This window comes from Prunus avium, chromosome 1 (assembly GCF_965620075.1).
Source record: "Prunus avium chromosome 1, drPruAviu1.hap1.1, whole genome shotgun sequence".
NCBI classification, from domain to species: Eukaryota; Viridiplantae; Streptophyta; class Magnoliopsida; order Rosales; family Rosaceae; genus Prunus; species Prunus avium.
This window is the reverse complement of record NC_142284.1, coordinates 40,908,181-40,922,289: the sequence shown is the minus strand read 5'-3', so window position 1 is coordinate 40,922,289 and position 14,109 is coordinate 40,908,181. Positions and strand designations below refer to the sequence as shown.

The 14,109-nt window shown below is 38.1% G+C and overlaps 4 protein-coding genes across 5 annotated transcripts; 1 reads left to right on the top strand and 3 right to left on the bottom strand.

The window, feature by feature from the left end:
- Nucleotides 1-248: 248 nt before the first annotated feature.
- LOC110751382 (ubiquitin-conjugating enzyme E2 2) lies at nt 249-3,654 on the bottom strand. 2 transcript variants are annotated; one of them, XM_021951841.2, is made up of 6 exons: nt 3,414-3,654; nt 2,520-2,683; nt 2,378-2,403; nt 2,190-2,279; nt 1,681-1,769; nt 249-591 (listed from the first exon to the last, which is right to left on the bottom strand). In XM_021951841.2, exons 2-6 carry the CDS (start codon nt 2,642-2,644, stop codon nt 463-465), a joined length of 459 nt encoding a protein of 152 aa, XP_021807533.1. In that variant the 5' UTR covers nt 2,645-2,683; nt 3,414-3,654; the 3' UTR covers nt 249-462. The 2 variants fall into 2 exon arrangements, with proteins under 2 accessions (XP_021807533.1, XP_021807532.1); XM_021951840.2 differs by having other exon boundaries at nt 2,520-2,653; nt 3,414-3,653.
- Nucleotides 3,655-5,890: 2,236 nt separating this feature from the next.
- On the top strand, nt 5,891-8,011 carry LOC110751380 (Pentatricopeptide repeat (PPR) superfamily protein). Its single transcript, XM_021951837.2, has one exon. It carries the CDS (start codon nt 6,152-6,154, stop codon nt 8,009-8,011), a length of 1,860 nt encoding a protein of 619 aa, XP_021807529.1. The 5' UTR covers nt 5,891-6,151.
- Nucleotides 7,950-10,258, bottom strand: LOC110751381 (SNF1-related protein kinase regulatory subunit gamma-1-like). The gene is made up of 5 exons (XM_021951839.2): nt 10,081-10,258; nt 9,546-9,988; nt 9,022-9,288; nt 8,761-8,933; nt 7,950-8,400 (listed from the first exon to the last, which is right to left on the bottom strand). Exons 1-5 carry the CDS (start codon nt 10,256-10,258, stop codon nt 8,121-8,123), a joined length of 1,341 nt encoding a protein of 446 aa, XP_021807531.2. The 3' UTR covers nt 7,950-8,120.
- A 1,100-nt stretch (nt 10,259-11,358) lies between these two features.
- On the bottom strand, nt 11,359-13,866 carry LOC110751437 (SNF1-related protein kinase regulatory subunit gamma-1-like). Its single transcript, XM_088247458.1, has 7 exons — nt 13,782-13,866; nt 13,400-13,588; nt 12,972-13,316; nt 12,581-12,690; nt 12,246-12,512; nt 11,987-12,159; nt 11,359-11,758 (listed from the first exon to the last, which is right to left on the bottom strand). The coding sequence occupies exons 2-7, from the start codon at nt 13,575-13,577 to the stop codon at nt 11,485-11,487; spliced, it is 1,347 nt and encodes a 448-aa protein (XP_088103584.1). The 5' UTR covers nt 13,578-13,588; nt 13,782-13,866; the 3' UTR covers nt 11,359-11,484.
- Nucleotides 13,867-14,109: the final 243 nt, after the last annotated feature.

Here is a 14,109-nt window from a genome sequence, read left to right as displayed (position 1 = left end):
AAACGGTGACAAATCAAACATGCCATATGCATCTTTGCCGTCAACTTTAAAACTCAAATACATGATTAATATTTTGGTTCAAGTTTCCAGAGCGAGTAATAATCATGTTTTTGCTCAGCCGCATGAAAAAATCTTGCATACAATTGAGACCACCCCCCGCATGATGGTAACGTATCCAGATATTGTGAGAGGGTAATTGTACACAACAGTTGCATACAAGAATTTCTCCAACCACAGGCTCGAATAGCTTAAAGCAAAATTAAATGCATCAGGTAGAAGAAAACTCCAAGGCAAGTGGTCCAACATATAGATATACGAGGCCTAGTGCCACTGAATTAAAGCCCGAGCAAACATTTCACAAGACCAGAAGTCAAGTTCTTCACATCACAATGGTTTTCAAGTTTCAAAGTAATTTAAACAGGGTGTTCAACTGATTTTCCAAAGATCTCCATCAGGAGTACGCTAATCAGCAGTCCAACTCTGCTCAACAATCTCACGGACTCTCCTATTGTATTCACGCTTGTTCTCGCTAAACATCCGTGCAGCTTCTGAATTTGCTGGAGAGTTTGGGTTTGGGTCACAGAGCAATGACTGCAATAAGAAAATATTATGACTTAACATCTCAAACAACGGACACTTAAAAAAGTGAACTTCCTCCATAATCTTATATTTGATTTATTTAAAATTGATCAAATGTCATTTATCCACAAGCATGCATGCACAAATGTTTGCGTGTGTGTGTGTGAGAGAGAGAGAGAGAGAGAGAGTAGCTAAAAAGTTTTGTGTTAAAACAATATCCATGCATATACATATGCCATACAATGGAAAATGGAAGTGTGGTTAGATGGTTACTAAGTCTATGCAACATGAAGTGGTAACCAAGAGTAATTTTTTGGCCAGGCCTCAACCATGAGTCAAAGAGAGGCGAAATAAGAAATTTTTTATTATCTACAAGTTTTTAGGATTCTCTCTTTGGAATGAGAGATGCAGCAGATAGGGATATGTATGCAAACTTTGTGAAAAGAAGTAATAGACATAATTAGGCCTGAAGGTGCAGTTGAATGCATTGGTAAGATGGTTGATAGAAAACAGATAACACGGAATATTTTCTGAGGAGGAATAGAAATTAGTACAATCAATGATGCCTTGCTCCAGTAGTGCTCAAATAGAAGCTACAGAGTTTACTTATATATTGGAATGACAAGATGGGACAGTCAGAATTTCAAAGACCACAATTGTGTGACTCAAAGATAGTGAAATATGATTTCATACATGGTGTCAGTGGTGGATCTAGTAAGGAGCCAGTGAAGGCACTAGCCCCCACTCAGCCTTGTTGTACACCTATGAAAGTGTCAAATTCTCATAATATTTTTTGTCAAATGGGGGCAAACTGTTTGATAAAATGCCTCAAAGAAGCTAAGGCAGTACAAGGGGGCAAAGGAATGGCTAAGACTTGAGCGGCATTAGGTAAGAGTTTACAGGTTATTGATAGGCTCCATTAGCCACTTCATGCTAAGCCAAATTTTACAAATTCTTGCCCCTAAGAAGGAAAATTACTGGATCCGCCAGTGCATGGTGTCTTAACCAATTACAAGCTTATCCCATGACACACTTAACAAGAGTCATGATTAATTAAAGCACTCGAAATCACCAAGCAACGAATAGAATATAACCAAATACCTGGATGGAGGTAAGTATAGCTGCTACATCATAGATAGGACTCCACTGATTCTGTAGGATGTCCAAGCAAATGCTTCCATCCGCATAAACTGAAAAGGGACACACACAAAAAAGGCAGAACTTAAAACTTGAAACATCTGAAATATTTCCAAGTAATTGCATTCCAGTTAATTTCTTAAAATATATTAACAAATATAAACATTAAATGACACAGCCAAAGCAACAAGCTATAAAGGCCAGCAACAAGTTGTGAAAGTGAAGATGATTTGTGATTCAATACTCAATTAACAAATGCTTGGGAGCTTAAAAACAAATACCAAATATATCCCTTGCTCAGCTCCTTTTTCACCCATTAGAAGCTAGTTTGGCTAAGTAAATGGATGTAAAATGATTCAATACTCAATGAACATACACATGTTTCTGTTCGTATGTGCACACATATGTACCAATACATGTACAAACGTAATATGTGCATACATGTGTGTGTGCAGTTTCTGTTTCAAACTTACTATTTGGATGAAACATCCGAGAAACAAAACGCACTGTTGGTGGCTTATTTGGATAATCCTCTGTGAATTGAAGTGTCAACTTAAACGTACCTGGAAAACACAAAAATATCATACAAGATATAGCTTAAAATTAGATGTGAAAGAAGAAAAATTCAATTGCAATATGATATGAGGTTCTTAGTTTTTACCTCCATCCCATGGGGTGTCATCAGGCCTGCAATTCAAACAATGAAGTACATAAATAAAATTGTACGGGATTTCAAGAAAAAACCATCAAAATGAAGAAAAACTGAGATAGGCAACAAAGTATAATCTCCTTCCGAGACATACCCAAATATAACAGCATTCCAAAGCATAATATTATTGTCTTGAGGAGCACCACTTATACCGGCAGGGGGATCCTGTTGCAACCTCTTGAAATCCCTCATCAGTCTCTTCCTTGCAGGAGTCGACATCCTCACCGCCTATATATTAGGCCAACCAAAAAATAAAACCTAGTGATAGTCAAATACATTTGTGAACAAACGAAAACATGCAGGCACCGTTTAAAGAAAAATGAAATTGATAACTTTCATCAACACAGAGGTCCAGGAAGTACCACTACCAACAAAGCAGCATGTATAGGCATCCAAGCAACATAATTGAGATTCACCAAAAGTTAACTAAAGATTAAACCTATAAATGAACAAAGATTCACAGACTTGATTCTGAAAAGCTCGTGTAACCTCTACAATCTAAACCGATATTAGAGCAAAAATAACTGCACTTATGGACCTCAAAGCCCAAATCGTGCCATTTCCAAGATACCTTGAACACATGCACTGAGCCTAACTAAACCATTCAATTAACTCCTTAAAAACACATATTCTATGGTAGACTGAATTCAAGAGTAACTGGATCCAAAAGTTACAGTATTAGACCCCAAAACTATAGTCAAACTGGTTGCTACAAGTTCAAGCTACAAAAAAAGAAAAACGAAAAAAACACAAGTTCATATCAAAACCCGAGATCCAATCCTAATATGCAAATCGGAAGAAGCTAATATGATGTACAATTTGAAAAAACAAAACAAAACAAAAGTTAGGGTTCATTTTCTTGTATTGCAATTAAGAAACTAGATCTTCTTCGAAATCAGTTTCCATACAGACCACAAATCGGAGCACAATTCAATTAAAATATGCGTAATATAATAGAGGGAAAAATTAAGCTAAAAATGAAAAACACCTGTTGGCTGACGGCGAGAGAATTTGGTTCTCAGAGACAGATGTCCAGAATCGCGGGAATCAAAAGGGAAAACTTGGCAGCTCAGGAATTGCCGCGAAACAAACAGATAGATATATAAAGATAGAGAAACGGTGTCAGAGATGGATTTTCAGGGTGACGGGAGATCAAGAAAGAAGGAGAGAAAAGGAGAGGGGTAGAGAGAGAGAGATGGAGAGATTATTTTTAGGTTAAAAGTTATTTAAGTTGGAATGATTTGATTTATATTTAGGCACAGGGAAAAAAAAAATATTGCTATTGGAAGTCTCTCCAGTCAGCGCTCTTTCTTTATCTCTCCTACTGTACTGGCCTGTCTTCTGCTCTTTGCCAGCATGCCAATGAGGATGCCACACATCATCACCATATCAATTTCATGTCTAGTATTCGGCTTGTATTATGCGTGTCATACATTATTTACTATAAAATAAAGTCTCGTCTTGCCCCGTGAACTATTACGCTAATTTTAGCTTATTTCATCTAATTAATTACACTCTCCGTCTATCTTCCCACCTCAGTTCTGCCCTAATAACATACCCTCTCTCATTCTCTGTGTTTATTTCGCTATACCCTTTAACGCTCCCCCTCCACTGAACACCCATATTTGCCATCTCCGATGTTCACTTGTCTTAGCTACCCCTTCTCTGAGCGGGAGAATAACCCCTATCTTTAACGCTTCTTTCTGCATCGTAATAAAAAATGACATATTTGACTTTATAATTGGAGGCAAATTGGACGAATTTCTAAAGTCCTAAACTGACTAACTTTAAATAGTTTAAGTCCTAAATTGACTAAAATAATAATCGGAAGGTAACTTCAAACATTCTTGATTGTTTAGAAAATAAACCGGTACTTTACCTTTTATTATACTACATACTATAAATCTCATCACGCAATTAAATAAAAATTTATGCAATTCACATTCTCATACTAATTTATCAAATTAGTAAGAAATATTCATTTTGCTTCTATTTTTGCATTTGTTGTTGGAACTTTGGCTGCTTGAAAGATCAACTCTGGCTCAAATCAACCTAAGCTCAATTAGTAAAATAAATCAAGGTGAAATTTTGTATTGTATAAAATGATGTGTTACTACATTTTTCATGCACTATATTGTATTTCTTTTATTGAAGAAAAAAAAAGAGAAAAATTTACCATACTCCGATGCGATCAATTGAGCCCTAATTTATAAATTGAATGTCATATACTATATTAGAATGTGAGTATATTTAAACTATTAATGCAAAACTTACATCTATGATACATGTCATGATACTCTTAACATTAACATTGTTTCATTATCACTGTGAGAAGCTACAGAATCATATATGATTCAATCATGATCAAAGTCTCAAAGAATATGAACTTCGATTTTCCGTAAAAGTAATTTTCCAAGTCGTTATCATTGAGAAATTGACTACATTTGGAAAATTGTTGCCGAAAGTGAATTGGCAAAATAAATAAATGTATGAAAAATTGGACTAAAATGATGCACCCACCGTAATAATGATAATTTCTAAAAGAAGTCAAATGTGGTAATCAGAAATCCAAAATAGATTATATACATGCACAGATTATTTCGTAATTTCCATCAAATAGGACCAACAAGTCACTTTATAAAAGTCAAATGTGGTAATCACAAATCCAAATTCAATCATTGGTTAACTTGCGTAAATATTATTTTTTAAACCCAAAAAATAATTGATAGTTGGAACTTAATTAAAAGCAACTTAACTACTTGGTCAACACTTATAATTATTACTAGACTGGTACTATGGTATGTGATATGATATGTAACGAATAAATTAGCGAATCTGCTTGATGTTGATTCCTCGCCAAGTTGTGATCGATTTCAAGGGAGACAGCAGAGGGAAATGCTTCTGTCATAAAACGATAAGAAAATAGTGGATGGCTTTTTACAAAGAAAAGATTCTTGCACTAACATCTACATTGCAGAATATACAATTTTTTTTTTTTTGGGCTCATATTAAATACGTAAACATGACACGTTTATGAAATAAGCTCATTTTAATATAATATATTATATAAAGATCCATGTAGAACTTATTTATAGAGAAAAATTCAGAACTAATCACTTGTCATTTTTTAATTGGTTTTTAGAAAATGATAAGTGGCTATTTGGATTTTTCTCTCCAAATAAGCTTTCTAAGGATTTTTTTTCATTTTATAATATGCTATGTTAGAATAGATCAAAACAATTAATTAGCATATATGAATTAGGCCAATTAATCAAAATAATGAATATAACCTCTTGCATTGAAGTTCGAATACATTGTTGTTTCAATGAAGTTATCTCACTTTGATAAATAAAAAAAAAAAAAAAAAGTTCGAATATACAACCGTTCAATTATCATCATGGCTGTTTTAACATTTTTATAAACTGAATATGCCCAATTGACAAAAGTATCCGGAAAGTAGATATCAATCTTTGATTCTCTATATCCCCACACCACATGCTATACTATGCTTGTCGGCTGAGCCAACAAATCTTGCTGGGGATTGGGCCAAACTCAAAAGCCCATTTGTATGTTTACTTGATCATAGCCCAACCCATTCCAAATCCAATTTCTAAACGAAAAAGAAAAGAAAAAGAAAAGAAAAAAGAGAGAGGAAGAAATGGCAGCAGAGAAGTTAACCGAATTTGCATTTGGTGATGCGAGCCATTTTTGAAAACCAACCAACCCATGAAGCGCGAACTAGCTCGACTTGTCGCGGATGGGTTATACAGAGATGCCCTCTGCTTATACGCTCAGCTCCACTCTGCTTCTTTGCGTCCTCACAAATTCACATTCCCTCCTCTTCTAAAAGCCTGTGGCAAGCTTCAATCGGCCCTACAGGCCCAAATTCTGCATACCCATCTTATGAAAACCGGGTTTTCGGCTGATGTTTATTCAGCCACGGCTCTCACCGGTGCGTACATGAAGCTTCATCTTATCGACGACGCAGTGAAGGTGTTCGAAGAAATGCCTGAACGGAACTTCGCTTCGTTGAATGCGGTGATTACAGGGTTTCTGCAAAATGGGTACTGTAGAGAGGCTTTGCGGTTATTTACGAACGTAGGGCCTGGAGGGTTCAGGCCCAATTCAGTTACTATAGCTAGTATGTTATCTGCATGTGGAAATGTAGAGCATGGCATGGAAATGCACTGCTTGGCGGTAAAGCTGGGTGTTGAGAGTGATGTTTATGTTGCAACCTCGGTTCTGACTATGTATTCGAACTGCGGAGGGTTGTTTTCGGCTGCAAAGGTGTTTGAAGAAATGCCCATCAAGAATATAGTGAGCTATAATGCTTTTATTTCAGGGCTTTTGCAGAATGGGGTTCCTCATGTGGTGTTGGATATTTTTAAGAAAATGAGAGCATGTACAGGTGAAAATCCCAATTCAGTTACGTTGCTGTCTGTTCTTTCTGCCTGTGCTAGTCTTTTGTATCTCCGATTTGGCAAGCAGGTTCACGGGTTGATGATGAAAATTGAAGTGGAGCTTGATACTATGCTTGGAACAGCACTTGTGGACATGTATTCTAAGTGTGGTTGTTGGCAGCTGGCATATGGTACTTTCAAAGAACTAAATGAAAACAGGAATTTATTTACATGGAACGCCATGATTTCTGGAATGATGTTGAATGCGCAGAATGAGAATGCTGTTGAGCTATTTGAACAGTTGGAATCTGAAGGATTTAAACCGGATTCGGTTACTTGGAATTCCATGATCAGTGGGTTTTCACAACTAGGGAAGGCGATTGAAGCTTTTGTGTATTTTAGGAGAATGCAATCAGCTGGTGTCGTCCCAAGTTTAAAATCTATCACAAGTCTTCTACCAGCGTGTGCAGATTTATCTGCTCTGCAATGTGGAAAAGAGGTCCATGGGCTTGCAATTAGAACCTCTATTAGCAATGATCTGTTCATTTCCACTGCTCTTATTGACATGTACATGAAATGTGGGCAGTCTTCTTGGGCAAGGAGAATTTTTGATTGGTTTCAGATAAAACCTAATGATCCTGCATTTTGGAACGCAATCATATCTGGGTATGGAAGGAATGGAGATAATGAATCTGCATTTGGGATCTTTGACCAGATGTTGGAAGCAAAAGTACAACCTAATGCAGCAACTTTCACCAGTCTTCTATCTATGTGCAGTCACACTGGTTTAGTGGACAAAGGATGGCAAGTTTTTAGGATGATGAACAGAGATTTTGGTCTAAAACCAAATCCAGCTCATTTTGGTTGCATGATTGATCTTTTGGGTCGAACTGGCAGGTTGGATGAAGCCCGAGAGTTGATACAAGAATTGTCAGAGCCTTCTGGAGCAGTTTTTGCATCTTTGCTAGGTGCTTGTGAATCTCATTTAGATTCACAACTGGGGAAAGAAATGGCTATAAAACTTTCAGAATTAGAACCAGAGAACCCAACACCTTTCGTGATTCTGTCGAAGATATATGCTGCACTTGGCAGGTGGGAGGATGCAGAAAATATTAGAGGATTGATGAATGATAAAACACTGAGAAAGCTCCCTGGCTTTAGTTTATTAAGAATGCATCAAAAGTAGATACACGAAACAAAACAACTGCAACTCAATGTCAACTGTTTTATGGTCCCAAACGAAAATTTTGATACTGTCTCTGCATCTCCATATAAGTTTTCCACAAACAGAAGGCTCACTGGTTCAACATCTCCTTCACTGCAGACCCCATGTAGTCATCAAAGTGGTTTGGTGGTTCAAAAATAAAGCAAGAGATCACATCTCTGAGTGTAATGACACCAACAACTTCCCCTTCCTCCCCAGCAACCACATGGATCCTATGAACGGACTTGGAAGCAAGACTGTGAATCACATTACCAAGTGTCGACTCCAGCTTGCATGTAATTGGTTGGATGACTTTTCCAATTTCGTGGGTTGTTGTGATGGTGCTCACGAAGTCCCTAACAGTGAGCTTCCTGAAAGAAAGAGGCACACGGATTAATTAGTCCATCAAGACTGACTTGCAAGATGTCTATATAGAAAAGGAGCAGGTGATTGCCTCTGTTGAGGAATCAAAGCCATGGTTTTATTTATAATAGAAATCAGTGTAAGCAGATTAGTTCAAATTCACAACTACATGAGTTCAATTTCATTCGTAGGTATTTTAGATCCTTTCTCACTATCAAAATAAATGGCAGAGCATCCAATGGTGAATGTTTGGTCCGTGAAGTTGAGAGGATTAAAGCACTCTACAGTCCATAGTGTGGACCAAGTGCACAATGTAATTTCTGCAAAGGATGGGCGGGCTAAATGGTTCAAAGTTTGTCTTTGAATACCTGAAATTGGAGAAGAGATCGGGTTTGAGCAGCAAGTATCTGATATCTCTCATGCTGACATTACCAACGATCTTTCTCTTTGGCCCCTCTACTACTGGAAGACCACCTATTTGGTTATGTCTCATCTTCTTGAAAGCTTCCAGTATTAGATCATTGCTCCCAATGCTAATAACCTTGCGAAGAAAGCAAAGGAACAATAATATTCAGACTCCAAATTCCCTAGCCAGCGAGATGAATGTTTTGGTGACCAGGCAACCTTACCTCATCAGATGACATAAAAGGAAGTCCGAAATCAGAGATAGGCTTCGCAGCAATGCAGTCAAACCAGTCCCTTCCTTTGCATCTCTCAAGACCCTGAACAAGTCCCGATTGAGTAATGTAGTTCGTAATATTGGGTTGGCCTGGTTCTATTACAGGTACGTTCCTCAGCCTATATTTTGAAAGTAGTAGCATAACGCTCAACATAGAACTATCTGTTGCTACTGGAATGAAAGGTGCCCAGCGGAAGGATTTTAGTATTGACCTTACCTGAAACACACAAGTACATATCGCATATGGTCATTCGGTCAGATAACTTAAATGAGTACAAGAGCAACAGTCCCTATTAATGCAGTTGCTTCCAAATCACAAACAGGGTACTCTGCAATATAGATGCAGCAATATGCTCATCAATTTATTTTTTGAAGAGGTGGAACCAAGTGATTCAGAATTGACAGATATAGCTCTCTGTGTTCAAAAGGCAACCAATACTCTACATAGAATCTTCATGGTAGAGATAAGCTTACTGTGGTTGACTTGAATGGTTCATCTTGCAGTATAACTTTGTAAAAGTCTTTGCCCAATTCATCAGCAGCCGTGGGAGCATCTTTGCCCATTCCTTTGTCCGCAGCTGCACCACCAGCAACAGCAGCCCCAACTGCAGCAGCAGTTAAACCTGCGACTGCAGCAGGACCAGTCACACCCAATGCTAGTGCCCCCACAGCGCCCACTGCCCCTGCACCAACTCCAGCAGCTGTTGCCGAAGTCGCTGACAGAGCAACTGCAGCTAGTTCTGCACTCTCCAACACCCAAAGAATAATGGCAGAGTAATCTATGAGTCCTAGGTACCTCTCCCTCCAATCTGAACTTATTTCTGCTTCTGGGTTTGTCACAGGAGCTGACAAAATGTTGTGTTCGGAAAGAATCTTAACGGCATCACTGACAGATGCATCTGCTCCAATCTCAATTACTACAGATAATAATGTAATAGGGCACTGTTTTAGTTATCTCATTCAATTCCTATGTTGTCCACATAAATGAGAGACAGTGATGAATTGTTACCTTTGCCTCCAGGTACTCCCGGGAAAGATGAAACAGGAATTTTTGCAAATGCAGATGTTAAAACCTCTTGCAGGGAACGAGGCAGTTTTTTCCTGGACTGGATGGTCTCGAAGTAGGCATCGTAGCTTGAAATCTTACATCTTTCCTTGATCTCTTCTTGTGCTTGTGGTTGTGCCATATATGCGCTAGAGGCAGAAATTGGAAACTATTCAATGGCTTCATTCATATGAAGTCGAAGAATCAATGTACGTAGAATGCTAATTCCCTTTCAAAAACCATAATTCGTTTGATTTGTACGATTTATGGCTCGCCCTTCTGGGGTGAGATCAATATGCTCAAGAAAACAAATTTCAGGGTTCCAACCAAATGGTTTTTCAGCTTCTAAATTTTGATCATTTATGGTTAATTCGGCCTCAGATTATGCTGATTAACATAAGAGATCTTTCAGTTTAAAAAAACAAAACAAAAACAAAAACATAAGAGATCTTAATAAACAACTAAATAAATAAAATTTTGATCAAGAAACCATTGCAGAGTTCACTTGCATCCTTTGAGTTGCATATATAAATAAAATAATCCAAATTTATTGTAGTTAGCAGAGAAGACAGAAACGAAACAAAATAAAACTCTCAAGGATTGGTTTATATTGGATACCTCCACCAAATATGTCGTGCTTCTTCCAATGGATTCAGAAACTGGTATTGGTTTCTGTTCTGTGGAAACTTTGATGCTTCTCTTCTCCGAAACAGTTACCTTGGCTTCTGCTGCTGAATGCATGAAGCCTGCCTTTGCCATGTGGAGGAACCCAACACGTGTCGGGTCTTCAACTCACCACTTGTCATGGGACTGAGTTGGTTACTAAATCGTTAAGTTGGGCCTGGCCTGGCCCAGGAATCGTGAATCGCTTATGCAGATACACAAGAAGCTACTATCTATCTGCACTAAGCTCCCTACATTTGCTCTGTTTTTTGTGAAAACTTTGTCTTTTCTATTTATTTAGGGATCGGATTCCGTCGTTACAATTACAAAATTCGTATAATCTGTGGATTACCGGATTAAGAACAATATGGCCTAAATTAACTTACTTAATAAACAGGTTACACGCATTACGTCGTATTTAGTGAGAAGTTGGTGTTTAATTTTTGACATGTTTTATTAATGTTGGAATATCTTACTTGAAATGGTTTCAAATTAAGCTCAGTTCTATCATTCTATAAAATTCTACAAGCAACCTGTATTAGTTTTTACAATATAAAAATTATCAAGAGAGCTGCCAACCTCCCAGGCTTTAGTTTGAGAAGAGTAAATTTTGCTACTCAATAGTCAATTGTAACCTTTTTTTTTTAAAAAAAAAAAAAAAAACTATATCTGCATCTGCATATGAGTTTTTAAAAAACTGATGTCTCAATGCTTCATTATCTGCTTCACGGCAAAGCCCAGGTAGGCATCAAAGTGGTTGGGGGGCTCAGAAATGAAGCAAGAAATCACATCTCTGAGTGTAATGACACCAACAACTTGGCTTTCCTCCCCATCCACCACATAGATCCTATGCACAGACTTGGAAGCTAGGGTTTCAATCACATAACCAAGACTTGACTGGTGATTGCATGTAATTGGTGACATCGCTTTCCCCTGGTTTTTTGATATGGCGCTCATGAAGTCCTTAACACTCAGATTCCTGAAAGAGAGATAGGGATTGCTTTGTTATTTCTTTGACAGAAATCAGTTTATGCAGATTAGTGCTTCAAATTCATTGTGAATAATGTAACTTGTGAAACCTGCATCTGAGGTCCTAGGTTCGTTTTCCTCCATCCCCCAATATCGGTTGTATAAAAATAAAATAAAAAGAAGAATGTAACTTGTGAAAAGGGTAGGTGAAAATGGTCCAAAGCTTGCCTTTTAATACCTGAAATTGGAGAAGAGCTCTGGTTTGAGCAAAGAGTATCTGATATCGCTTATGCTGACATTACCAACTATCTTCTTCTTTGTCCCCTCCACAACTGGAAGACCACCAACTTCGTTCTCTCTCATTTTCATGAAAGCTTCTAGTATTGGATCATTGATATTTGCACTAATAACCTGCCCAAGAGAACAGAGGAACATTATTAACATTCAAACTCCAAATTCCAAAGTAAGTAACCAGAGGCCTGCCTAGGCAACCTTACCTCATTAGAGACCATAAAAGGAAGCCCCAAATCAGAGATGGGCTTTGCAGCAATGCAGTCAAACCATTCCATTCCTTTGCACCCCTCAAGACCATGAACAACTGCTGATTGAGTAATGAAGTTCTTGATGTTGGGTTGGCCTGGTTCTATTACAGGTACATTTCTCATTCTGTATTTTGAGAGTAGCAGCATGACACTCAACATAGAACTGTCTGTCCCAACTGGAAGGAATGGCGCCCATCGGAACAATTTAAGTATTGACCTCACCTGAAACATTCAAGTAAATTTCATGTATGGTTCATTCAAGTGATTCTTCTTGTTAGAGATAAACTTACTGTGGTTGACTTGAAGTGTTCATCTTGTAGTATAATGCTGTCGAAATCTTCGGTCAAATTATCGGCACCTGTGGGAGAATCTTTGCCCTCCCCTTTCTCTGCAGCCGCACCTGTTAGAAAATATGGTTTTCCCCAATGACTTTTTTGGTTATCTTTGATGAGCCAAAACAGAAATAGAATCCACAAACTGCTTGTTGTGGATCCAATTTATAATGCATTCTCTCCGTGAGGAGAGAAAAGATTAACTATTCGATTGCGTAAAATTATAAACGAGTAACCATTTTTTCTAGTGACACTTAGTCTTCACTTTATATGTAGCACTTAGAGGAGGTGCACGAACATCCTTTTTTTTTAATCTTCTACTGTTTTCAAAATGTAGCAATGTTTTCACCTATTTTGCCGAGGGCAGTACCAGCCACAGCAGAACAAACTGCAGCAGCAGTGAGGCCTGCAACTGCAGCAGGACCAGTGACACCCAATGCAACAGCTCCAATGGCGCCCATAGCTCCTGCACCACCAATTCCAGCAGCAGTTGCTGAACAAACTGATGGAGAAAGTTCACAAGTCTCCAGCACCCAAAGAAGAATGGCTGAGTAATCTACGATCCCAAGGTACTTGTCACTCCAATCTGCATTTGCCTCCGCTTCTGGGTTCCTCACAGGAGCTGACAAAATGTGGTGTTGGGACAGAACCTTCACTGCATCAGCAATACATGTATCTGCACCAATCTCAATCACTGCAAATCATGAAAATTTTAGAGACTTTTAGAGGGCAATGTTTAATTTGAAGCAGCTAATTATTGGTATTATTGTTATTTACCTTTGCCTCCAGGAACTCCTTGGAAAGCTGAAACCGGAACTTTTGAAAATGCAAATGTCAAATTCTCTTGTAGGGGACCTGGTAATTTCTTCCTGGACTGGACTGTTTCGAAGTAGGCGTCGTAGGCGGAGATTTTAGGACTCTTGACCTCTTGTTCTTGGGGTTGTGGATGTGCCATATGTACACTGACTAGAGGCACAAAAGAAATTTGCAATATCCCCTTAAATCACAATCGATTGATTTGTCTGATTAATTTATGGCTCAATAAGCAATTATACTATACTCAAAAATACAATTCTCAACAAAAAAAACCATGAAATTGTTTAACAGCTAAAGAAAGATCAAGAAAATTAATGCTAGAGGATCGGTTGGTATTTGGTACCTCAACGTTTGTGCTTCCAATGGCTTTCAGAATTTGGTTTTTGGGTTCTCAGATCATTCTCCTCCCAGAACCAGTTAGTTACCTGCTTCTCTGTTTCTGCATGCATGAAGCCGGCTTTGCCATCTGTAAGTGGATACGCGTTGGGCTTTCAAGTTTACTAGTTTCATAATTGGGTTGGTCAATTAAGTAGTTACTTGGGCCTACTGGGTTTATTGGGCTTGGCCCAGAAAATATGCTCGTAGTCCTAACATTAATCCCCAAAACCGACCCCAAATATAATTCCCGATTTTGGTCGGAAATCCAATACCTATATCTGATTCTCCATCTT